The sequence below is a fragment of the Cutaneotrichosporon cavernicola genome (genome assembly GCF_030864355.1).
Source record: "Cutaneotrichosporon cavernicola HIS019 DNA, chromosome: 5".
Classification (NCBI taxonomy): Eukaryota; Fungi; Basidiomycota; class Tremellomycetes; order Trichosporonales; family Trichosporonaceae; genus Cutaneotrichosporon; species Cutaneotrichosporon cavernicola.
In genome coordinates, this window is record NC_083397.1 from 2,949,382 (window position 1) to 2,972,385 (window position 23,004).

The 23,004-nt window shown below is 58.0% G+C and overlaps 8 protein-coding genes across 8 annotated transcripts; 1 reads left to right on the plus strand and 7 right to left on the minus strand.

Annotated features, from left to right (window-relative positions):
* Positions 1–244: 244 nt before the first annotated feature.
* On the minus strand, positions 245–1,482 carry CcaverHIS019_0511590 (uncharacterized protein; the record flags this gene model as incomplete). Its single annotated transcript, XM_060602398.1, has 3 exons — positions 245–535; positions 582–884; positions 1,099–1,482. The coding sequence occupies 3 exons, from the start codon at positions 1,480–1,482 to the stop codon at positions 245–247; spliced, it is 978 nt and encodes a 325-aa protein (XP_060458796.1).
* A 3,109-nt stretch (positions 1,483–4,591) lies between these two features.
* CcaverHIS019_0511600 (uncharacterized protein) lies at positions 4,592–6,237 on the minus strand (the record flags this gene model as incomplete). The annotated part of the gene is made up of 3 exons (XM_060602399.1): positions 4,592–4,618; positions 4,654–6,185; positions 6,231–6,237. The coding sequence occupies 3 exons, from the start codon at positions 6,235–6,237 to the stop codon at positions 4,592–4,594; spliced, it is 1,566 nt and encodes a 521-aa protein (XP_060458797.1).
* A 707-nt stretch (positions 6,238–6,944) lies between these two features.
* On the minus strand, positions 6,945–8,994 carry CcaverHIS019_0511610 (uncharacterized protein; the record flags this gene model as incomplete). The annotated part of the gene is made up of 4 exons (XM_060602401.1): positions 6,945–8,152; positions 8,205–8,232; positions 8,297–8,616; positions 8,649–8,994. 4 exons carry the CDS (start codon positions 8,992–8,994, stop codon positions 6,945–6,947), a joined length of 1,902 nt encoding a protein of 633 aa, XP_060458798.1.
* A 619-nt stretch (positions 8,995–9,613) lies between these two features.
* On the minus strand, positions 9,614–9,988 carry CcaverHIS019_0511620 (uncharacterized protein; the record flags this gene model as incomplete). Its single annotated transcript, XM_060602402.1, has 3 exons — positions 9,614–9,717; positions 9,755–9,889; positions 9,922–9,988. The coding sequence occupies 3 exons, from the start codon at positions 9,986–9,988 to the stop codon at positions 9,614–9,616; spliced, it is 306 nt and encodes a 101-aa protein (XP_060458799.1).
* A 377-nt stretch (positions 9,989–10,365) lies between these two features.
* Positions 10,366–12,062, minus strand: CcaverHIS019_0511630 (uncharacterized protein; the record flags this gene model as incomplete). Its single annotated transcript, XM_060602403.1, has 6 exons — positions 10,366–11,382; positions 11,463–11,520; positions 11,561–11,611; positions 11,650–11,732; positions 11,787–11,844; positions 11,878–12,062. 6 exons carry the CDS (start codon positions 12,060–12,062, stop codon positions 10,366–10,368), a joined length of 1,452 nt encoding a protein of 483 aa, XP_060458800.1.
* A 2,512-nt stretch (positions 12,063–14,574) lies between these two features.
* On the minus strand, positions 14,575–16,859 carry CcaverHIS019_0511640 (uncharacterized protein; the record flags this gene model as incomplete). Its single annotated transcript, XM_060602404.1, has 8 exons — positions 14,575–14,729; positions 14,762–15,101; positions 15,172–15,476; positions 15,510–15,651; positions 15,691–15,866; positions 15,907–16,017; positions 16,052–16,440; positions 16,474–16,859. The coding sequence occupies 8 exons, from the start codon at positions 16,857–16,859 to the stop codon at positions 14,575–14,577; spliced, it is 2,004 nt and encodes a 667-aa protein (XP_060458801.1).
* Positions 16,860–18,025: 1,166 nt separating this feature from the next.
* On the plus strand, positions 18,026–19,062 carry CcaverHIS019_0511650 (uncharacterized protein; the record flags this gene model as incomplete). Its single annotated transcript, XM_060602405.1, has 4 exons — positions 18,026–18,256; positions 18,289–18,636; positions 18,670–18,795; positions 18,832–19,062. 4 exons carry the CDS (start codon positions 18,026–18,028, stop codon positions 19,060–19,062), a joined length of 936 nt encoding a protein of 311 aa, XP_060458802.1.
* Positions 19,063–20,506: 1,444 nt separating this feature from the next.
* CcaverHIS019_0511660 (uncharacterized protein) lies at positions 20,507–21,843 on the minus strand (the record flags this gene model as incomplete). Its single annotated transcript, XM_060602406.1, has 2 exons — positions 20,507–21,733; positions 21,772–21,843. The coding sequence occupies 2 exons, from the start codon at positions 21,841–21,843 to the stop codon at positions 20,507–20,509; spliced, it is 1,299 nt and encodes a 432-aa protein (XP_060458803.1).
* Positions 21,844–23,004: the final 1,161 nt, after the last annotated feature.

Consider the following 23,004-nt stretch of genomic DNA (forward strand, 5'->3'; position numbering starts at 1 on the left):
GCCGTCCCTGTTCACGGGTGAATGCATGATGACTGTATAATGCTCCATTGACAACTGTAACAAATTGGTGTCTCGTCTTCCTCTACCTCCTCGTGTGTTGTGTCTGGACCTGGGTTGTCGCCGTTATGATACTGGCGCGTCACCTTGCAGTGCCAGCGGCTCCCCGCGATTTCCGGGTAGCATCAGCCAGCCGGTGGCGCCAGACACAGAAGAACGTCGACAGTTTACCCCAGGCCCATGACCCCTAGGTGGTGCTCAGTCCTCCAAACTTGATGCCCACATCGTTCTCCTCGCGCTTCTTTGCAGCCCCAATGCGTTGCGGCAGCTTGTCGAGAGCCTTGGCGACGCCTGTTGCGACAGTAGAATCCGGCGGCAGGATGGTGAGAAGCAGCTGGCAGTCGCGCTGGGCGCTGACGAGTGCGGACCAGGTCCCGATATGCTCGTTCGCGGACGCGCGGCGGTGCAGCGCCTTGATATAGTTCGGGTCAAACTTGAGGGCGCGCGTACACGCGTCGACACAGTCTTTGTACAGTTTCTGTCGTCAGCTCGATCTCAACTCGAACCCGCCAGCAGTGACTCACCTGTGCCGAGTACACGGCCGCAAGGTTGCCCCAAAGTGCTTTCTGCGCCTCACGGATGTCGTTGTCGACAGCTACACGCTCCGCTCCAGCCTCCCAGTCCATGTTGATCTGGTCTGCTTCCTCGTCTGTAATCTCGGCGAAGCGGTCTTCGTCGAGTCTTGGTGGAGCAAGGTGCTTGGGGACGGCTGGAAGACAGTCGAGTGCGCACAGATAGCTGTCGCGGGCCGCGTCAAGCTTGGGTGGCTTGCTTGTGAAGCTTTTGTTTCCCTCATTCTTGAGGCTGATCGACTTGTCGAGCAGTGCCTGAAATCAACCCATGCTGCCATGCAACTTGGTCCGCCGCTCGCGCCCGTGCCTGTACACCAATGGACATCTAGACTAGAGCCACTGTCGCAGCAATGACACTGTCATGTTTCTCATCCTGCTCCTCCTCGGAGGGCTGCTTGCGGCGACAAGTAGGAGAAAGCCGGGACCACGCCGATCACCGAGGATAAGACCGAGGTCGAAGAAAACTCACTCTCAGTTCGGGAACAGCGATGAGGGTCGCGTCGATCTGTGAGCCGGGATCGCGGCTCTTGCTAAGCAGAGCGTTGAGGTCGGGTGGTGGGATGTGCGAAATGTCAACTTGTGGTTCAGGTTTGGGCTGTTCCTCCTTCTTCGGTTCGGGTGACGGAGCGCCGTTCTCCTTGGCCTCGGTCATTGGCCCGGTGGGCTTGGATGGCTTTGCCCATGGAGGAGGCTGCGTACCATCTGCCGAACCTGCCGACGACGAGGGGCCTGCTGTCGGTGCGGATGGTGGAGTGGCATAGCTGTTGGGCGTCGCAGGGCGAGTCGAGTCTGCGGTGGATGGCTCGGGAGTGTCAATGTCCATTCGGTTTGGGTCTACGTCAGGTGTCGCCATTGTGACTGTGTGTGTTCAGGAGAATAAGATACAGAGTAGGTGATGGATCAAGGTGGACAAGTGTGAGAGTGTGAGAACAAGAGGAGATGGGGGGTTGGGGGTTGAAGGGAAGGTTAGAGTGTGTTTTTTATAGCGTCAAGTGATTGATGAAACAAGTTACGTCATCTCTGAATAGATTACCATATCGTCTGGGTCTGGATCTACCTGTGAGGCCTCTACTCACGTGGTACAAGGTCGAGTGCAGCGTCGTGGAGCCTCAACCCCAGCCCCGCCCCTCCCCACCCCGTTCCGGACTTGGAGCGGCCAAATGGAACCAGGGAGATGAGAGATTGTATGTCATCCATGTCGCTAATTAATCCCAGATTGCCGTACTTGCCGTACGTTTCAGCTCGTTTGTGATGAGATTTGAGAATGTCAGAGTGATGATTTGAGATTCGGTCAATTCCTCCCTACTTTGGTCCGACATCGAACATTCCGAGCAATCGGACTTCGTCTTGATCGACAGATTGCCTCGGACATGCTTAACACTTTCCATGCACAGACATTCCGAGAGAGAGCGCCGTTTCAGCGCGGCGCGGCGCGGCGCGGCGCGGCGTGCGACAGATAGCGCAAAATCGGATGAATGACCCAAACTAGTCCGACGGGCCGAACCCTACAACTACTCCAGTTTCCCAGGCGACTTGGATGGCTAGAGTTGCACTGCAGCCTGGACTTGACTCTCCGGACCGGGTGTATGCAGATGGAGGAGACGGTGTGACATGGCGCCAAGACATACATAATCCTCCTGTCGCCATCTTGTCGCGGGTTGCAGTTGCGCGTAAACAAGCCAAGCCACCGACAACGACTGCGTCCGGCACTTGGAATTCGCCGGTCTCGTCTCTGGCTTGGTCTCCGGCACGGTTCCAACAGCATTCCCACTCTGCCCAGCCTTTGGGCACGGGCATACTGGTCGGCCATGAGAACAGCAGTCCACATACTGGGATACTGGTCGACCATGAGAACAGTAGGCCACCATTTCTATCCAACTAATCAGCCGAGGCCAGGTCCCAGGACAGGCACGAGTACGGTCTAGGCGGCCTCTCGGACTCGGTCTCAGCACTGAAGGACACATGACGCATACTTGATGATACCGGTGTCTTACGGCACCAGCTGTCGATGGATTGGAAAAATGGTCAAGACAGGATCGACCAGTTCCCGCTTCTTGACGACAGTATTTGAGGCAGACGAAACGGTTCTCACGACTTGCATCCAAGGCATGTAGGACCAAGCTCGGCGTCGCTGTCTACCATGTCTTACAACTACACCATGCTGCCGAAAGACGACCGCTCGCCAGATCGTCCTGTGGATGACCGCGCTGTCGACTGGTGGACGCTCCGCCAGAACAGGTGCTGACCGCGCGGTCGACTAGTGGACGCTCCGCCAGAACAGGCGCCTCACGTTCCTCATCCTCGCAGTGCAGAGCAACGCGATGACCATGGGCGTAGAGTACTCTCTCCAGGGAACGGTGTTGGGTATCGACAGTTTCCTCAAGACGGGTCGGCAATCGACTCGCACGTAATGGCTACCTGGTCAGCGCGGTGGTGTGTGGGCCAAGTGACGGGCTTGCTATTTGGTGGATTGTAGGTGTGAGAGAGGGGAGGGCTGACGCAAGCCTTAGTGACCTAGTCGGTCGGCGGTTGACACTGTACTCTGTTGCTGTGTGAGCCATCCTCGCAAAGGATTGGAAGGCGTGGCTTGCGGCCAAGATTCCGAGGGGCTGGGCGACAGGGGTGATGCAGGCCGCCGCTCCGACATACGTAGCCGAGGTGGCTCCGCGCGAGGCCCGTGCTGTCCTCCTCCGGACCCGATGGAGAGGCCGCGTTTGAGGACATGAAGCGCACCATTGCGGATTCTCAGCGCCAAACCACCGGTAGCTACTCCCGACCTGTTCAGGCGTGAGAATAGGCGACGCACGTTCTGCGCAGTCTTCCAGCCCATGAGCCAGAACCTCACAGGCCAAAACTTTGCTGGTGAGCCCTACGCATGGGAGTCCTGCGCGGTATAGTGCCGGACGACTGACACCAGGCGGTTACTCGACGTACTTTCTCATGTTGGCTGGGCCGGCTCAACCGCTGTTGAACAGCACCATCATCACAGCGGTCGGACTCTTGGCCAATGTGGCGAGCTTCTTTCTGATTGAGCGCCGTAATGTCCGGCGGTGGGTATTGCTTTTGGGAGGCGTGGTCATCATGGCCACATGTATGTGTGAGTAGTCATGAGTTCCGCTCACAACAGATAGCATCGCTCTGATCTCGGTGATTGAGAAGGGTTCATATTCGACTGGCGCATGGATCGGATTCACCTTGTTCCTCGCATTCTTTGTTGCTGCCTCAACAGTCGGCCCTGGTGTTGGCGGGTGGACGTACGTCGCCGAGTCTGGTGCTGCGCATCTGCGCTCAAGACGGCTTCGTTTGCGGCAGGCTGCAACTCGGCTGTCGGGCTCGTCTTCACCACTGCCCTTCCGGATATGCTCAGCGACAAGGACGCTGGCGGTCAAGGATGGGGTGCAAGCACTGGGTGGATGTTTGGCATATCGGCACCATCTGCGCCGTCGTCACTACACCGGCCGCACGTTTGCCCAAATCGACGAGGTGTTCCGCCTTCAGCTCCCAGCTCGCAGATGGAAGCGAGCCGCTGTTGGCCACTGCACAGTTTGACGCCTGGCCGTGGTGGGAGTAAGATCAGTGGTCGTCAATTGAGATGGAACACTTCGCTGCGTAGATTGATATGATGGACATCGCGCCAGTACAGACGAAGCTCATGATGTCTGATGGATGGTTTCTGTGGGCGCACCGCTCGGGGCCGCAACTGCGGGGGTCAGGCTCCGCGGGTTGTACCAGTCCGCGGCCAGGCAGGACAGGAAGGCCACCGCGGCGTGCGCGCGGCTTATTCACGCGATGGCTTTGTCCATCGTCGACGGTTGGAACCGATTGCGACTTATCATTGCAGGATCCTGGGCACCGTCCCTGCACCCGTTGTGTCTAATGAATGCCGCGGTGACAAATGGCGTAGTGGGTTTGGTCCGACCAGGTCGTCTGGGTAGAGCGATGCCGATCTGGATGAAGCTGGATCAGGCGAATGAGATCATCGTGTCCGACTGAACGGTCAGCCATCGCCTCTCGTCCAACCTACCTCGTCGGCGATTGCTCTCCAGTCCACGAAGCGGTCTCCATCCTTGTCTCGCTTCCATACCTCCAGCAGCAGACTGTACACAGTCTGAATGTTACCAGTCCTGGCGCGCTCCTTGAAATGAGAGAACATGTCTGCCACGTTCTCGCGTTCGGCCGCATCGACCGTGCTCACCCCGGCAATGAACAGAGGAAAGAGCATGTGAGTCTCGGATGGTGTGCCGAGAACATTGCGAAGATTGTTGAGGATGCGCCTCGCCAAGCCGCGCGAACATAGATCGGATGACCCATAATGATTTATGGCGTGGCGTAGATACAGCTCGGTAGCCAGCTTCCAGATCTCGAACCCAGCCAAAAGGTGTAACTGGTCCGCGGAGAGGGACGCGAGGGGCAGCTCGAGGCGGCGGAGGCGCGAGACGAGCGAGAACTGCTTGCACAGGAGGTTGTCGAGCTGCCAGTCATTCTCGCGCGTTGGCGGCAGCTTTGCAATCAAAGAAATCTCGCTGGCGAGGACAGCCGTTTCCCCGAGGAGACCGAAGACTTGCATGGTCGCGCCCATCCAGATGTCAGGCGAAGAGTTGCACTTGAGCAGGATCTGCTGGTAAAAGTCGAAAGGGAGGGACACGAGTTGGCACGTCGCCAGCGACGACATGGTGTCGTGATAGACGAGGTTCAAGGCGATGGATCGCCACGTCTCGCTCGTCTCGACATTGCTCGTGGCGTTGATTGTGCGCAAGATCCGGCGTGTCTGCGGTAGCCGCTTTACCCAGTCGGTAACGTCCCCGCGGTAGACGTAGATGCCGCCCAAGATGAGGAGCGCCAGCATGCTCTCCTCTTGCTGTTCCTCTCCCATGTCCTCCACCGCCTCGAGGCCACGCACTTCTTGCTCCACCATCTTGACAGCCGTGTTCGCCAAGGACGCATATGGCTCGCCGGTGAACGACAAGTGCGAGGCTGCCCAACCAACCAATGCCCAGAGGACGAGCTGTGATCGCGATGCCAGGGGCATGAGATAACTGGTAAACGAGTTCTCGCCGGACCCGAGAACAGAGACAACCTGCGAGTATGTGTTGACGAAGTGGTTCAGGAGGGTCGGGAGGTGCTGCATGAGCAGAGCTTGATCGATGGCCGATATAGTGTCCACCGATGACGCTGGGGTTGCTGCGACTGAGCTGAATTCAGTCGACGGCTGCGACAAGTCCTCTGGGGCCGAAGGAGGTAGTTTCGAAGCAGAGTCGGGGAGATCCATGAAAGTGCCTGGGACGATGCCGAACGCCGTGTTGTCATCGAGGGATTGCGCAAAGGGCGTGGGGTCTGGAGCTGGAGCGGGCAGTGTATGTAGAAGCTCGAAGAGAGTGGTATTCGGGTCGATTGTATTCGGGTCGATTGACGACGGTGTTACCACTTCCGCAGCCACAGTCGTCTGGGAGAAGATGTTGGAGCCAACAAGAGATACGCCTCTGGTGCCCGGGCTGGATTCGCCAGCCGAGGAGGGGATTCCCCGCCCGTCGAGCAAAAGTTGTGACGATGCCTCAGCTGCGCAGTCAGCACTATCGCCCCGCTCAACATCGCGACACTCACGTTGCATCTTCGTCCACCCATTTGGCTGCGGCACTTGGACGAGCTCGCCGGCAGGAGTCAACTGTAGCTGGGGAAAGACGCATGGGATTCCAAGGCGATTGCTATGGTTGGCGCTGTGACTGCCAGATCTGACTCACCAGGATCCGCAAGTTGGGCGTAGGTTATCGCAGAGCTTCTGGGTGTCAGCCGTGTAGGAGGGAGCTCGGTACCTTGCGACGTCGACAGGTGTAGCATCCTATCCTCGTTCGGGTCCGCTTTGGTTTGACAGGTTGTTGCCCTCCTTTCATAGTATCATTGCCAACGGTGTGAGAGTTAGAGTGATCGCGTCCAGACGTGTTGCATTTCGTAGAGTGAGTGTTGTGAGAACCAGGTGTACTAAGGTCATGTCAATGACTCATAATCAAGTCATTCGATTCCGCTCTATCTATGTGGCGGAAGTGTAGCGGAACATGAGCGCACAGGTGAGCGGTTCGCGGGCTTATCTGGAATCTTGCAGGTTGACAACATTTCCTAAACATCCCTAAAGTCTCGTGGCCGGCCAACCTTCTGCGGATGACTAAGGAACGGAGTCGGCCTCCTAGCCTGCCATTGACTACATCTGAGGCATGAGGAGAAGTGACGGAAACAAGAGATGTCCATTGTGATCACTGCCAGTGTGCAAGTTTGATGTAGATCGGTGCGAGTGCATAAACGTCACGAAGAGCCTACAGGCATCTACTTGGCGTACACTGGACCGTGAACACCCTCCAACATGGCCTTGATGCGCAATGCCACGAGCTTCGAGTGGTATCGCCCGTACGGGAGGATGCTCACGACGATCCAGAGGTTATCCACGCCGCAGTGGCGGAAGACATTGCGAAACTCGCCTTCGGAATCAATCCCCCAAATTTTGCCGATGCGGTTGGTGATGTCGTCGCCGATAGCGGCGCGGATGCCGTCAATAGCAGGTCGGAAGCCAGTTGCAAGTACCACTGCGTCGAACTGTTGCGACCTCTCGCCGTCGTCGCCTGACCAGACGACCTTGTTGTCCTCCATGCGCCTTAGGGACCCCTGTTTGACCTTGACATCGCCCTGAATGATACGCTCGCAGGCTCCTGCGTCAAAGTAGTACGCTCCGCCGTTGGTGTACGCTAGTGTCTGGAAACCGGTCTCCCGTTGCCCTCGCCACGTCTTGAAACCCGCGTCCTCGAGACCTTGGAGGAGATCGTGGTCGAGCGTCTCGAGATCCTCGGCGAATCGACGGCTCAGCTCCTCCCCAACGCCTGTGGGCGTGCCGAACGCCCCACGATCCAATGCCTCAAGGTCTGGGCGCTTGGGCCCATCCGGCTTGTACATGTCCATAAACATGGGGACGGAGTGGGTCAAGCTCATGACATACGTCGGTGAGCGCTGGAGGAGAGTCACGTCAATCCCCCGGACGGCCAAGTCGTGGGCAATGTCAAGGCCTGAAGACGAGGCCCCGACGACCAGGACCTTGTTTCCCTCGAATTGTGCGCCGCTGTGGTACTCGGTGGAATGGAGGACCGTGCCGGAGAACGATTCTCGGCCGGGAATTAGTGGAGATGATGGTTCCCCGAAGAGTGACGTGGCCATGACGAGCTGCTTCGGTTGGAGAACTCGCTCCGTACCGTTGCGATCGATGGTCAGAGTCCATGTACCGTCCACAAGCTGCTCGACGTGCTTGACGTTGGATGAAGTCCATGCGCAGAGGTCCATGGCCGAATAGTAAGTCTCGAGCCAGTCGCCGAGCTTGTGCGCCGGCGTGTAAGTTGGCCAATGGTCAGGGAAAGGCATGTACGGGAAGTGGTCGCCCCAGTGAGGAAACTGGAGCGAGAGACAGTCGTAACGGTTTCTCCAGGAGTCACCAATCCTGGCGTGGCGGTCGATAATGAGCGACGAGACGCCGAGTGCCTTTAGCCTCGCTGCCAGCATCAGCCCGCTGTGATGTCAACCCAAGAGCTAGCGAGGACTCACTTGTGGCCTCCGCCAATGATGACGACGTCTGGTTGTTTGTCCTCAAAGCTGGCGTCTCGTTCACGTTGGGCGCCCCATGAGAGGCCACCTACCGGGTGGCCATGGGGGCTCGGAAGCTCTGAAAAGTCATGCAACCCCTCGATGACAGTGTATAGGGTCCAGAGCCTCATGCCATCCTTGGTCTTGACGAGGTTTGCGACGCCGCTAGCAGCGACGCGGTTGGTGTTGAATGAGAACTGCACCGAGATCCAGGCAAGATCGCGCCAGAGCCGGATCAGTGTGGCCGGGCCGAGGGGCTTGACGTCAGACACTGGAGTGGTGGGAAGCAAGTCAGCTGCAGCCTGTTTGATCGCTGCAACCCCGTTGAACGTGCGATAGTCCCAAGTGAAGGCCACCCTGTCGCGCCAAGCACCTATCGTCAGTTACCGATGCCGTCACGCCCACCATTCGGGATGAATAGAGCTGCAAACGTGTCGGGTTCCTTCGTCGCCTCCTCGAGCCTCGCGAGGAACTCGTTCCCCATAACAGCGGGGTTGTCGCTCTCGTCAAAGTCGATACCCAGGACGTCGACAGTTGGAAGCGGCGCGTTGTGGGCGAATTCATACTCGTAGTCGTCGGGGACCGGCATGCAATTCGTGGTCCGGACGAGCTTGGACTTCAAGACCCCGTTCGGGTGCGTCTCATGCGGACTGGCTGTCGTTGGCTCAGATGCCAGATTTATCTTAGCGCTGAGCTGGGCGACGTTGGGGATCCCCTGTTGATCATGTTCAGCAACATGGGTCGGTGCCATTGTGATGCCAGAGTCGGGGGTCACAATGACAATGGGGAAGATAGGTGGGAGATATCAACTCGGAATAGTCAGAAGCCATGTCCGCTGCAGTGCAGGGATCTGGTGTGCCCTGGTTTCCTTACCGAATGCGCCGAGTTGGCGACTGCGTTTCGCTGTTTCGAGATCAAACCCACCGAGGAAACCCGCATCTGCATGCCGCCGTGCGTGCGCATTCGCTTCACGGCGCATCTCCTCGGCCGCAAACAGGATGTCGAATGCGTTTCATTGATTTGATGGTTAGTAGGTCAATGTGGTGAGCAGACTGGAATCGGAATCTGAGCTTACACGAAGGGCAGCGATTGGACAGTTGGGAACAACAGGGCCAGAGTCGGTGTTTACCGAGCCCTAAGACGGTCCCACTGGGGCTAGGGGTAGCGATGACTCATCAACAAGTACCAGAGGCCGCGGAGATGATGGGAGCGCTGCCTTGCGCGCAGCCTGAGCTGTAGAGGTGGTTTGTAGGATGGGCATCATTGCTTCCAGCGGTTCAAGGCATCATCAGTCAGCTGATCCCCTCGACGGCCAGCATGTCCCGCTGTCCAGTGAACGCGACACAGCTGCATCAAGACTTGAGAAACAGCTAAACGTTCTTGTAGAACTTCATGTCAATGCCGCCGATGCCGCCGGTGATGAGGTTGGGAGCGTCGGCCGCGAACGCCTGGAAAACGGGGGCCGCCATGTGTGCTGATGTCAACAGGTTGCGTCTGGATCCCGAGCTCACCATCGATGGCAGCCTGATCGGCGTACTCCTCGTAGACGTGCCAGTCGAGGGGGTCGTCCCTACCACGGGTGGGGTTGTAGAACGAGCATCCAGGCTCCTTGTCGCTCAAGGCGTGGTCGCGGACCGCCTTGAGGTCTGATGTCAGCTGATTCAGGTTGGACACTCACGTTGCTCGACCTTGGCTGACGCGGCCTCGTCCTTGGCCTTGAAGCGGGCAACGAGGAAGATGGACATGTTTGTGTATGTGTGTGAGAATGAGGATGGGGGATAGCGTGTTTAAATGATGAATGGTTGCTAAGCCGCTGGACCCGCTTATCGGTCATCCGCGATTCGGGTGTCGGGTGTTAGCAATTAAGACATCGCTGGTTACCGGCTCACGTGAGACGAGAGTGAGACAAGAAGCCATGCATCCCGGCTCATGAACTATCCAATGCTTACAATGCCCCACAGTCTCCCGCACAAGTGACCCATGACTCACTCGCAACACCCACGACACCAAACCACACCCAAACACCAAACCACACCCAAACACCTCGGCCCATAACCACTACCCCATTACCAAGCCTCTCCCTCACCAAGCACCCCTCGAACTAATCCCGATTACGTCCCGATTACGAGCCCGAGTTGTCGGCACACGAAAAGGGAGCGACAGTGTTGCCCTTCGTAACGTCGCCACGGATGGCGTCGATCGATGCCCACATGCCGGTGATCATGCAGAAGATGGAGCCGATGATGAGGAGGAAGTTGGCGGCGTGGAGGATCTTGCGGCCAATGGACATGCCCATGTTGAGGCGGCCGGTGCGCTTGTCCTCCCAGATGAACATCATGCACTCAATGGTGAGGCAGAGGGGCGTCGAGAGAAGGGCACCTGCAAAGGAGAGGAGGTTGCCGAAGACGGGGATGGCCTCTGCGATGATGAAGGAGATGGAGACGTTGGTGAAGATGCAGGCGAGCCAGGTAATGATGTGAGTCGGCGTGTTCTTGGAGAGGTGGCGCGAGTTGCGGAAAATGCGCACGAACACCAGCTTGGCCGGGACGTGGCAGTTGATGACGGCTCCGGCGATAAGGCCGGGAAGGGCGAGGCCGTAGCAGACCTTCTTCATGGTCACGCCGGCCGAGCCGAGAGCAGGAGAAGACACGTAGATGCCGCAGAAGTGGTAGACGACGGCTCCAAGGATAACAAAGCCGCTGATGACAACGGCCTGGCACATGACGAGCGACTTGTTGTAGGCCCTTGGGTCCTTCATCTCGGAAATGACGGAGAAGAAGGCAGGCGTACCAGAGTAGGAGAAGATGATGGTCGAGATGGCAGCCATGGCCTCGAGCAGGGTGGGGTTGTTAAAGGCCACGACATTCTTGTCCCACGGAAGCGGGGCCTTGGGGGCGGCGTTGGGGCGCTCCTGGATACCAACGGCGATGGCAAGGGTGATGAGCGACGAGAAGATACCGATGACGCCGACCCAGGTGAACCACGAGATCTTGTCGAGGGTCTGGATGGACGCGATGGCGCCAACGATGATGGCACAGATGAACACAAAGATGGCAGTGCACAGTGCGTGGTCGCTGAGCGCGTTCAGGGCCGTCGAAGCGCCGAGGAGACCCGCAGCGGCGACGAAAATAAGGTAGAGCTGGCGATCAGTATTGCCCTGCCGGTTTCTGGTATCTCGCCAAACCGCGCCAAACCGCTGACCGAGCGCACACGACTTACCCAGTACATGACAAAGAGAATCTCGCGGCCAACCTTGCCAAACATGAGCATGCCGACACTGGCGTCAGCATGGAAATGTATGCGACTTTGCGACTTACTCTGCGAGAGTGTAGACTTCCGGGTGAGCGAGCTTGAAAGTGCCGACGATCCTGGGAATGAGTTTGCTGATTATTTTATTTTCACTCACCAGTCAGTCCATGAGGTGAGGAGACCAAGAGCGATGAGGACAATGACACCGGGAACCATACCCAGAGTGTGGAGGATGGAAGGCTGTGGTCAGTTTGTTTGCTTGTCAACCAGGAATGGGCGTTGAGGCCGACTCACCATGACGAGCACGCCGAGGCCGAACTGGACCTTGATCATGATAATGGACGTGCGCACCCTGGCGTCAGGGGGACCCTTTGTAGCGACTCACCATCCGAGACCACGGTAGTTTGGTCCGTCCTCGCCAATGTCGCCCCACACGCCGTCGTGAATAGTGCCGCGGCGCGCAGGCGCGACGTCGACGGCGTACTCCTGCTTGATGGATGAAGGCTTCGAGTCATAGTACGAGCCGCCAGATGGGGCGTCAATGTCAGGGGATACTCCGTTCTTCTCCATGATGTTTGTGGGGGTGGGGATGAGCTGAAGATGACTTGGACGTGGGATGCTTATGAAGGCCTCGAGCTGGCCGGCTCTTGCGCTGCCAAAGCCTCAGGTCGAATGAGACTGTGAGGTCCGCCGGCATCGCAAGAGCGGACAGAGTTGGAGTTGGAGTTGAGTTGACCCTGCTAGCTCCCCCCTTCCCCCGGAGCCAGGGTTTGGTCGGAGATATGGCCAAATCTCAGGGCGTCTGATAAAAAGCAGTGGGACAGTGGGCGGTTAGTTTACCGTCATCAACCGGATCAAGGAACACGATGCCGTAGCGTATCAACTGCTTGAATCCATCAGGAACTCTCAAAGCGCTTTCAAAGATCCAGACCGCCATCGATGGCCATCACGGCAATGTCAGCCGATTCAGAGTCCAAGCACCGAGGGGTTTGAGAGGGTTGAGTGGGTTGGATGGAGATTGATTGCTCGAGTCGAATATGCTCTCTTGAACGAGCAGTGTCAAAAGAGGCACTGATTTAGCTCTGCAAGCAGCTTTTGCACCGGCCTGGGCGCGGGGGGCCTGGGGGAGGTTGGGATGGGGAGGTTGGGGGGAGGGTGGGATGGGAGGCTAACTCTTCGGGGAAACCGGCACACCCAGTCCCTCAGGGGTCTTCCAGCACGTGGTAGTTTACACGGACCCCCCCACTCAATGTCGCTGAGGCTATCGTCCAAGGCATTGGATGCATCGCGAGTACGCAGCCACAGGCGCTCCGAATGCAAGGCACTGCGGAGAGCGGAGACGCAGGACCTTGTGGGGCCTCTTGGACGGCGCCACAATGCCAAGTTGTTCGAATGCTAGGCTCATTCCGCACCTGCACAAGGTCTCCGTTGGCCGCTCGTTAGCCCATCTGTTCATCTGCGGCTTGGTGAGAAAAAGGGATGCCAACATCCCGACGGGAGTGGCGTGGGGAATCCGACTCCGACCACTGGCTGTGCCCCCATCACCAGCGCTGCGCTCTGATCATGAGCGTGCCCAATGCGGTGAGGCGGCGGTTGCCGGTGGGCATGAAGAGAGTGAACGTCAGTAGGACGATAAGAGGTGACAAGCAGCCAGCCACGTCTAGCCAAATGGCGCATAATCCACCGCCACGATTCAGCCCCACAACCCTGTCAGTGGCCCCTCCGTAAGCAATCGCCGGGGTCACCGCGTGGACGAGTGAGCGGCCGTGCGCTGTGGGCACGCGGAATGATACCCTGCTCACCGCCGCCACTGGTGTCGGCGAACGATTCCGCGGGATTCACATCGATTTCCATAGCCGGTGCCGGGGCCCACGCCGACCCACGGAGCACACTGTCTGTGCTCATGGGGTCCCGGGTTTTGCCTTGTGGAGCAGCGGGGTCGACTGGCGGCCCCGGATTCGCGCGAGGACGCACACAACGACCGTGGAAGAGCGGTAACTGGTGGCGGTGAGGCCGTGGAAGTGCTTCCTGGTCGACGTCGACGTCAGTGACTGGTCATCATGTGCCGCAGACCATGAGATTGTATGTCCTCCCATTCTCTTGTGTGTCCTCCCATTCTCTTCCAGTTGCGTCTGTTGTTAACCTTACTGATCCCCGTTCCACTTACAGCATCCATGTACTTACGGGCCGCGTGGGCACTCACTGGAGGTACAGCGGCGCCAAGTTGAGTGGGTTTGCGAGGACTTCGTGATTGGAGTAAGAGGAACAGTCGAGAACGGTTCGCTCTCAGTGTTAATGATGTGCAGAGACAGTCGTGGAGACTTGACCACTCATGCTTCCAGCAGTGGGCATCGATGCCGCGTAGGCTGCCCATCAAGCCAGGACCCGGAGTCCCCGCCGGCAATGGGACCGACCCGGTCAATTCCACGTGCGGTTCTCCAGCGTGTTAGCCCTCGTACCAGCGTGTGAGGGCCATGGTACTGAGGGCGGCGCGTCCTGTGCCTCCCACGCGCCTTCTTATGGTCGATACCGCCGTCTATGGATGGGCAACAGTAGGATCATTTGTTAACCACGCGTGTGGGTGGTACATGTGGGCACGGCTCGGCTCGGAGAAGCTCGGCATCTCTTGTCGACCTCGTCGGCATCCAACTCTGTGAGATGCCGCATGGCACTGATAAGGCTCAGCCGCCCCGAGTCTCTGGGCCCCGCGACCCCGCGGCCCCGCGACCCAGTTTAGTGCATGACGTACGGACGTCAACGACATGTTCTTTTCCGTCTGTAATAGAATGTCGGAACCGCAGTAGTGATGGTGAGGTTGATCGGCCATGACTCCGAGGCACGTGGTTAGATCCGACGCCATGGCTCATCTAAGCGCCCAAATCTGCCCTCATCAGATCGCGGTGGAAATACCATGTTCCGCCACGGTGGCGTACATTCTGTGCATGTTCCGTGCTGCGACGCCCAGCCAAGATCGCGGCCAGGGCCCGGCGCTCAACTCCGCTCAACTCCGCTCAACTCCGCTCAACTGTCCGGACGAAAACAAAGACATGCCAGAAACCTACAATACTGGCGAAACCATCCATCATGAGGCGTCGAGCCCCTCAGGAAAGGCCAGTACATCGCCCAAAAGCGTGGCGTAGAGGTTGGACGCCGACCCACTCGCGTCCTCTGCACCCTGTCCCCAGATCGACTCGAAGAGCATGTCCTGCTCGTGATCGGCCGCTGGCATCTGGAATGCTGGGCGTTAGCAAGCCTCACAGATGACGCACTAGGGTCAAAGTTCCACGTAAAGTCCTGAGATATGACGGCAAAGGACGCGGGAGACGGCGCGATGCCGAACGTGTCCATGGTTGTGACAGCGCTTGTGAGTAGTGATTCAATGTTTGGCGTGAAAGACGCGGTTTCTGATGACGCCGTCGAGGACACACCGGCGTTGGCGTGTGCTGGGTTGAGGACGGATTGTGAGTTGATCTTCGGGGCCGCACCCGAGTGCCAGTACTTGCCTAGCCGACTCAATAAGCCAGCGAAGCCGCGGAGGAAGTGTTGGTCATCAATCGACGCTCGACTGAGAGCCCGTACAAGTTTCTCCAGCTGCGACACGGTGCTTTGCTGCCCATGTTCGACCATTCCTGTCGCGAGCGCCAGTTGTCAGCCAGATGGAGTGGTCCGTGAAACCCACCTTGTACATGAACGTCGCGGCGAAGAGGATGTATTGGAAGATGCGCGAGGGGCAGACTCGCAAAATGTTGCGCTTCTCGAGCACGTTGAGTGTAATATCGATGATCGAGCGCGCGGCATGGAGTGCCTCCATGATCCACGGACCCTCGACCATGTTGAGGAGAGACGGCGAGTGGTAGTGCACGTCGTTGACCTGGCGTCTGCGGCGGAGCTTGCCTTGCAGCGCCCGAAGTGTGAGCGAATAGGCATACAGAACCAAGTAGTCAAACTCGATTCTCAACAGCGCAGAATCAACCGTGCCGTCGTCTACTGTCAGCTGGACTCAGCTTGACCACTCACTGAGTTTCGTCTGGCAGGCGTTCTTCGAGTACCGTATTTCCACGCGTAGTCGCTGCAAGAATGACTCCCACGCTCCCGTACGAAGCAGGGTCCGTGTGACATCCTTGTGGATGTACAAGTGGTCCTGGACAGTGCCCATCAACTGTTTCGTCAGCACCGCATCAGCTGTCTTTCGACTCACTTGCGCGATACAGGCAAGCATGAATATGTCCGACGTCCACACGTCGTTGGATCCATCTCGGTTTTTTCGGTGCACATGATCTGACAAGTCCTCCCACCATCGCGAGGTCATGGATTGTTGTAGCGCAGCGTTACGACCAAGGCGGACAGATATGTGACGGTCGGCATTGTAGCAGTCTTGGAGTGGTCAACTCGTCACTTCTGGGTAGATACTCACACACCCAGGTCTTGAGCATGCGCTCCGTCTTCCACGGCTCCACGCTCTGTGGCGACTTGCCCGTCGCAATGTCGTGGATACCGAGTTCTTGCGCTAGCCGCACCGCCCAGCCTTCTGTCAGTCATCGCCAGAGCCGCTTACGCACCAATGTTGCTCCACGAGTAGGCATCATAGCGCAGGCTTGGCTTCAGGAGGAGGAATTCCTCCGTCTCAGGCTCGCTGTTGTCTTCAAGTTGATGGGTCATCGGTAGCATGGGCCACTCGCTGAGCAGTAATAGCGCCTCCACCGTGCTGATGGAGCGCAGGGCCGAGTCGCCGTCCATCACGCGCATGAACTGGAGACGAACCCATTGACAGATCACCTTGTGGAGGATCGCACCACGGTTGTCTACCAGAACATTCGAGTAACGCGCAGCGATGGTGAGAATTGTGCCGAGAAGGAGGGGTTCGTCGCGGACGAGCGTGTCGAGGTAGTGCTGTTCAAAGAGCGTGGGGTGGATTAGTGGGTAGAGGGGCGCCATCTCGACTTCGAAACTGGAGTCAGAGCTGCCACACATGACAACTCACAATGAGAATAGCGCACGCGCGTCCTGTACAGTGAGGAGACCTTGCTGAATAGGACTCCAAGTGCTCCATATCGAGAAAGTGTTGCCGGCTGGACCAGCGTCGTCCGCCTTGGCGGGGTACGTCGAGTGGAGTGAGTGGTAAGGCAGACTACTGGCGTTGGCGAGCAGGCGCAGCGCATCGGATGGGTTCTGGAGGTTGGACGAGACGAGGGCGTCGTCCCCTTGCCTCTCGTCTTCGTCGTCACTACTGCCTGGGTCCTTATCCTGCACGAGCATGGAGCCAACCTCCTGTGCCCCCCATTGCAGGACACTAGCTGGTCGCTTGCGATATGCTGTGTTCTCGCCATGCGAGCTGGTGGTTGGGACTACTTTACTGCCAGAGCTCATGTCCGTCTTGCGCGGTGCCGGCGCTCGGACAAAGGTCGGCTTTGCACGCTCACATTCACGCTGCTCGCGCATACAACGTTCACAAGGCCCATCCCATGGCTTGTTTGGGTCGCCAAAGCTGCATTTGAGCTTGCGCTGGAGTCAATGTCTGTTGCATGTGGATGGGTACTTGCTGATCGACAAGGGTAACAAGCACGGTATGTGCGCTTGGGCCGCTTGGGAGCTCGCTCCTCTTCTGCCGACATGGTTGGCAAAATCAGCTGCGAGTTGGGCGATGCAGATGTCGCGCGGGTGATTGGTGTGCGGTTGGCGTCACGCGTTGTTGCAACATTCCGAGTCGGAGCCAGTTACCGGCCCAAGTCGTTCCGCACCTCTGTGAGTAATGGCCCACTTGACCAACGCCAACTCTAGGCAGCCTGATCTGTGCTTCCGACCTTGTCTACCCGTTATCAACTCGCTGGCGGTTAGGCCCGCGCTGATGAGCTGATCACCATAACTTTCTGATTGCGTCTTGTGACTGCGCCTCACTCGCTCTTCATCTGTCTTTGTTTACGCCCTCACTCCAACGGCTATTGTAGTGTATCCGACCTGTCCATCACGCTACACATTGCCCAGCGGTGCCGGGGCCCAGAGCTGCAAGCGAGAGTACGTGGTCCAGCTGCAAGCGCGAGCACGTGAGCCAGCTGCTCGCCGATTCATTCAGTTCACGGCGCAACTTGAAGGCGTACTGCTGGCGACCAGGACTGGAGCACCGCTTTCCAAATCGCGTTCGGACCGCCGGTCCTTCGCTGGCGAGTATCCTGCCACAACTGTGTTAGGCGAGTGGGAGTCTTAGTATAGGTGAGGAATCACCATGTGACAGCTGTGCTTCGGAGCGTCGTTGCAGGCAGTGAAGCGAACATGGTGCTGTTCGAACGACTCGATGCCCGCTTATCTCGGATGTTGATCTCGGCGCCAGCCCGCACTTTGACGAGAATTATTAGAAACGTTAAGGATCCAGCTCAGTCCGAGTTAGAATGGCGTCATCAAACATTAGGGATCCGCTGATTCATGAGCCGCAGGCCGACTCGATCTGGCTGGCTGCTTAACTCGACTTCTTTACCTTCAGCGGCCATCACTCATATAACAACAGCCTTGGTTCCATTCACCGACAACAGATGTCCGCCATGACACTTCCAGCTGCCCCCTTCCACATGATCAACGCCTTCGGGCCGTCGCCGTACGCCGGTAACCAGGCGAGTGTCGTTCTGTTCCCCAAGGGCGACCCGCGCACCAAGGACGACAACTACATGCAAACTGTCGCGCGCGACTTCAACCTCTCTGAAACTGCGTTTCTACACCCTCTCGACGACGTCGAGGTCCCCACCTATAGCCTTCGGTGGTTCACGCCCGCTGATGTGAGTGGAGCCGCGTCCAGAGCTGACAAAAGGAAGTGCCGCTGTGCGGACACGCGACTCTCGCATCGGCAGTTACACTCTTCAACTATGTGCACCCTCAGGCTACGGAGCTGCATTTCCAGACGCGCTGGCGTGGTGAACTCGTCGCATACCGTGAGAGTCCAGTTGGACAGGGCCTTCGTGTCGGCCTCTCCCTCCCCATTTCTGAGATCACTGAGGAGAAGAGGCCCGAGGTGATCAGCGCAGTCCTCGCCGCGGCGGAACTCACTGAATCTGACCTTGTCCGCGTCGCGTCATTCGACTTTGGCGGTCCCAGCCCCGTCGTGCAGTTACGCGACGACATCGACCTCGCCAACTTGAAGGTGGACGAGTCCAAGCTGGTAAGTGCTCCTGTGCATCTCTGCTGACATCAGCTGCCATCAGTTTCGGCAACGTGCGTGTATACTCAAGTTGTGCCCGACAATGCGCAGAAGCATGGGAGCGTCAAGGCGACGTCGCGCGTGTTCGCACCTGGTCTCGGTGTTCCCGAGGACCCAGTGGTGAGTCCATCGCTTGTGACATTGTTAACTCTTTAGACTGGCTCGGCGTGGGCTATCCTCACGGGCTTCTATCTCAGCAGTTTCGGTCGTGACTCTGTCGCAGCACTCCTCCCTCCAGGTACCGATGTGGCCAAGGCGACGATCGATGCGCACCAGCTGAGCGCCCGCGGCGGCGCCCTTACATGCACTCTCCGCGACGGACGCGCTTACATCACAGGACGAGGGTGGCGCACGGCTCACGGAACTCTTGAGAATCCCTTGGAGTAGGGTTAGGCAGGTCCAGTATTCACGATGTATTTCCGTTCTACATCACGACGATGCCCGCCAGCACTGATACAAGCAATGCTGCCAGCCGCAGCAGCTGCTGACGCGGACTCTGACTGAGCCTCGTTCTTGCCAGTTTACCGAAGTGTTCGGGCTGCTTGTCGTTCGGGCTGCTTGCCGTCCCTGCAAGTCATGGCGGTGCGCACGCGGGCGAGATAATCGTTGGCAGTGGTTACGTTGGCATAGTTGAGGCGCCAGACGGAGAATCCATTGAGAGTCTCGTTCTTAGGGCAGAAGGCTGCAGCGAGGCCCTCGGGAGACATCCGACCAGGCTGGTTCCCCTGGAGACTTCGGAACCACGAGGTCGGTCTCTGTCCATTCCCCACCAGGAGCTGCGCGATCTCGGAACGCCATTCGAACGCATCCTCTCCAGTCAGTGTGGAATTACTGTCGGGATTGCCCTCTGCTGTGGCATCGCCACTTGGGAAGGAGCAGGGGATGACTCGTAGCCGAGGAGATCCTCTGAGCGACGGCAGCTCTGCGGTGAAGATTGCGGGCTTGACAAGGCTACGCGTTGGGATCGGTTCGGATACATCGCGTCGTTACAGTATCATCCCATCCTCATCTCTCAGACTACAGCTCTATACATTGTCGTGTTGGCTCATTGGCCGGGCCTGGTCCATTCCTTGTACGCCCTCTACTCACCGCACCTCGTGGGCACCGCCTTTGGCGTGTGGCGTGTCTTTGCACGGACCGTGGGTTGGTACTGATGAAACTCGAAGTCGTGGCTGGCGCGACCCAGGACCGCACGGCGCGTCCCACAGGCGTCATCTTTCTCATGGCTATCAAGAGCGTCGGGCTTGGCGACTATCTGGACGGCCGTGGCGGGAATAGCCTGCGCATGCCCGAGGGGCGGGAAGAGTTCACGCGCGAGCTTGTCGAGAGATAACACTACGAAGGCTGGCGGAAGATGGTTAGGTGGGCCATGTTGTGCTAACTCGGGGTGATGATCGCCACCGGATGGACCGTGTACAACGCGTATTCGCTCGAGATCTTGGGGGGTTCATCTGACATGCGCACACCAGGTTGCAGCCCTCGCGCGCCCTGGGATCGAGGGGTGTATTGAGATCACAACCCGCTCGGTCCCATGGCGACGCGATTGACCCTTGCACAAGCCCCTGCTCTGAGACGCCCTCTGTGGTGCTTAAGGGTTGTCACTCTCCGTCAGATGGCGTCTGATTGCTGGGTGGAAACAGTCGCAGTACAACGAGACTCTGAGACTCTCTTCCTGAGACATGCGATACATGTGACGCACAGAGACCAACTTCAACAGGAGCGAACGGGCATGACAATCCATACTAGCGACAATGGGACCAGCCCAATGAAAGATATGTTAAAAGGTCGTAAGACATGCGTTGAAATGAAATGATACGCTCAAGCGAAACGCTTAGGCGTGGATGTAGTCCCACCAGAGGGTGGTGGGGTCATAGGGGTCCCACGTGTTCATGAGACCGCACTTGGTGTCGACGCCGTGCAGCTCCGAGATGGAGCCGAAGAGCGAGTAGCGCTCAACCCATGGCTGGCTGTCCATCCACTGGGTGGCCTCGCGAGTGAAACCGGCAGGGTCGTTGCAGTTACCACCACCGCCACCAAAGTCGTGGCACGCCCACTCGGTAACCCAGATGGGGCGCTGGCCGTGGAGGTTGTAGGCGTCCGTGACCGACTTCTTGAAGACCTCAATGTCGCTCACGTAAACGTGCATCGTGATAAAGTCGGCGTTGCACGCGCCGCCACAGGCCTCCTCAAACTCGACGACCCAGTTCTTGTTGCCGCCGGCAGGGGCAGCGGAACCAATACGGATGCCCTGAGAGCGGAGCGGGGCCATCTCCTTGTGCCAGTGCGAAACGGCATCGGCAGGAGACACACCAGAGGCGACGGCCAAGCCCATGAGGTCGGGCTCGTTGAAGAACATGACGTTGGAAACCTTCTGACCGTTCCAGTTGTCGGCCTTCTGCTTGTACCACTGGTCGTACTTCTGGGGGCCCCAGAACTGAGGGACAAACTCGACGCCGGCGTCGGCAGCCCACTTGGACGGGAGGTGCTCCCAAGCCCAGTACCAGCTGATGCCACCCTGGGCGAGGTACTTGCGGATGTCCTTTGCCCAGTCACCGTTCGGCCAGATCATGCCGCGCTTGCCAGAGTTGCCGCCAGTAGCGGGAGGGGCCGAGGGCGTCGTAGCAGGAGGAGCCGTAGGCGACTCGGTGGCCGCGGGGGACTCGGTGGCTGCGGGGGACTCGGTGACCTCGGGAATCTCAGACGACTCCGGGATCTCCGGGATCTCCGGGTTGCTGCCAGGCTGGTCAGGGGTGTCTGGGGTGTCCGGGGTGTCCGGGGTGTCCGGAGTGTCGGGCGAGTCGGCGTTGGGGGGGCTCTCGACCGGGGTCTCGGTAGAAGAAGGCTGCTGGGTGGAAGTAGCCTGCTCGACGGGCGGCTGCGACTGGGGCTGCTCGGTGGTGCTACCAGACTGACCCTGGCCCTGACCCGAAGGACGGACGCGGCACTTCCTGCCGTTCACGGTCTTAAACTCGGCGCCACGGCGCGAGACGTTGGCGACGTTGTGGCGTGCGTGCTGGCGAGCGTGGTGACGACGAGCGACGCCATGACCATGGGCAGCCTGGTATGTGAGCCAAAAGGACGGTGATTGAAACGTACGTTAGGGGAAGCAGTGACGGTCTCTGCGGCCAGGCCGGCGAGGGCGAGGTAGGGAAGAAGGTTGAAGAGCATTGTGGTGGTTGGGGGAGAGGTAATGAATGAGTGACTCGAAGAGAGTGTGAGGAGTGGACCAGCCACGTAGAGTCGTCGAGGAGAGAGGTGGGAGAAGAGGATGAGAGAGTGAGTTAGAGATGAAGATGAAGATGAAGATGGGATAGGTATCAAGATGTAGTGGATTCGAGGGGGGTGGGGACTGAGGGTAAAGGGCTGTGGCTTTGGGTGGACAAAAGAGGGTACTGGACGATGACCTTGGTGCTGTCCAGTGTGTCCAGTTTGATGAGGGAGAGTTACGCCAGGCAGCCAGGCAGCCGGGGTGCAGGCGTCCAGGCTGGGAGAGAAGGCAGAGGTTTAAGCAGGAACATCACACGACGCGTGCGTGCCAAGACATCCATGCGCAGGGTCATTTTAAGGGTCCAAACAAGTTTCATAGTCTTCCTTTTTAATGTATATTACTATTACATTAACTCTTTACATTTTGCATTACAATGACCAAGGGTTAGGGTTCAACCCCCTTTCAATTATTCGTCCCTGACCCCTGAGTCACGTCCACTGTCCACCCTGCACCCTGGCGCACTCGGATCGCGGCTCTCCACTTTCTCATTCTCCTCTGACATGATCTGACACCCGCCTGTCCCTGCCTGCTCTGTGCTCTGTGCTCTCTGTCTACAGTGCTTTAGACCTAACGTTATCGTGTAGCATGGTAGCTTTGCTGTGTGGCCACTGGCCACCAGGGACAGCCCAGTTGCACCCGGCTTTTGCGGAAACTTTGCTCGGCCATGCTTGGGCGGCTTGGGCGGCTTATGCAACCTACCACCCAATGCGGGATCCACGGCTCACGGGATGGGTATGGGTACGTGTGCTCTTGGCGTTGCTCCAAATCAACAACCGAAATACGGTGTACATTAATCACGGTTAGAGTAAAAGCCCACCCAATATGTTGGACTCTCTTTCACTCATACAAGCATTCGCCAACCGTGCCTGGTAGTTTTACAGACAGCTGGGTGATCGTAGGAGAGGGGCATCAATAAGCGGATATGAAAGGTGTCACGTGAAGAATAAATGCACGTGACCTTTTACATGTAAAAGCCTTGTAAACGTTCGCCCTTTACATGACCTTTTACATTGTAAAAGTCACCCCTTTTACATTTGTAAAAGTTATGTAAAAGGCCAATA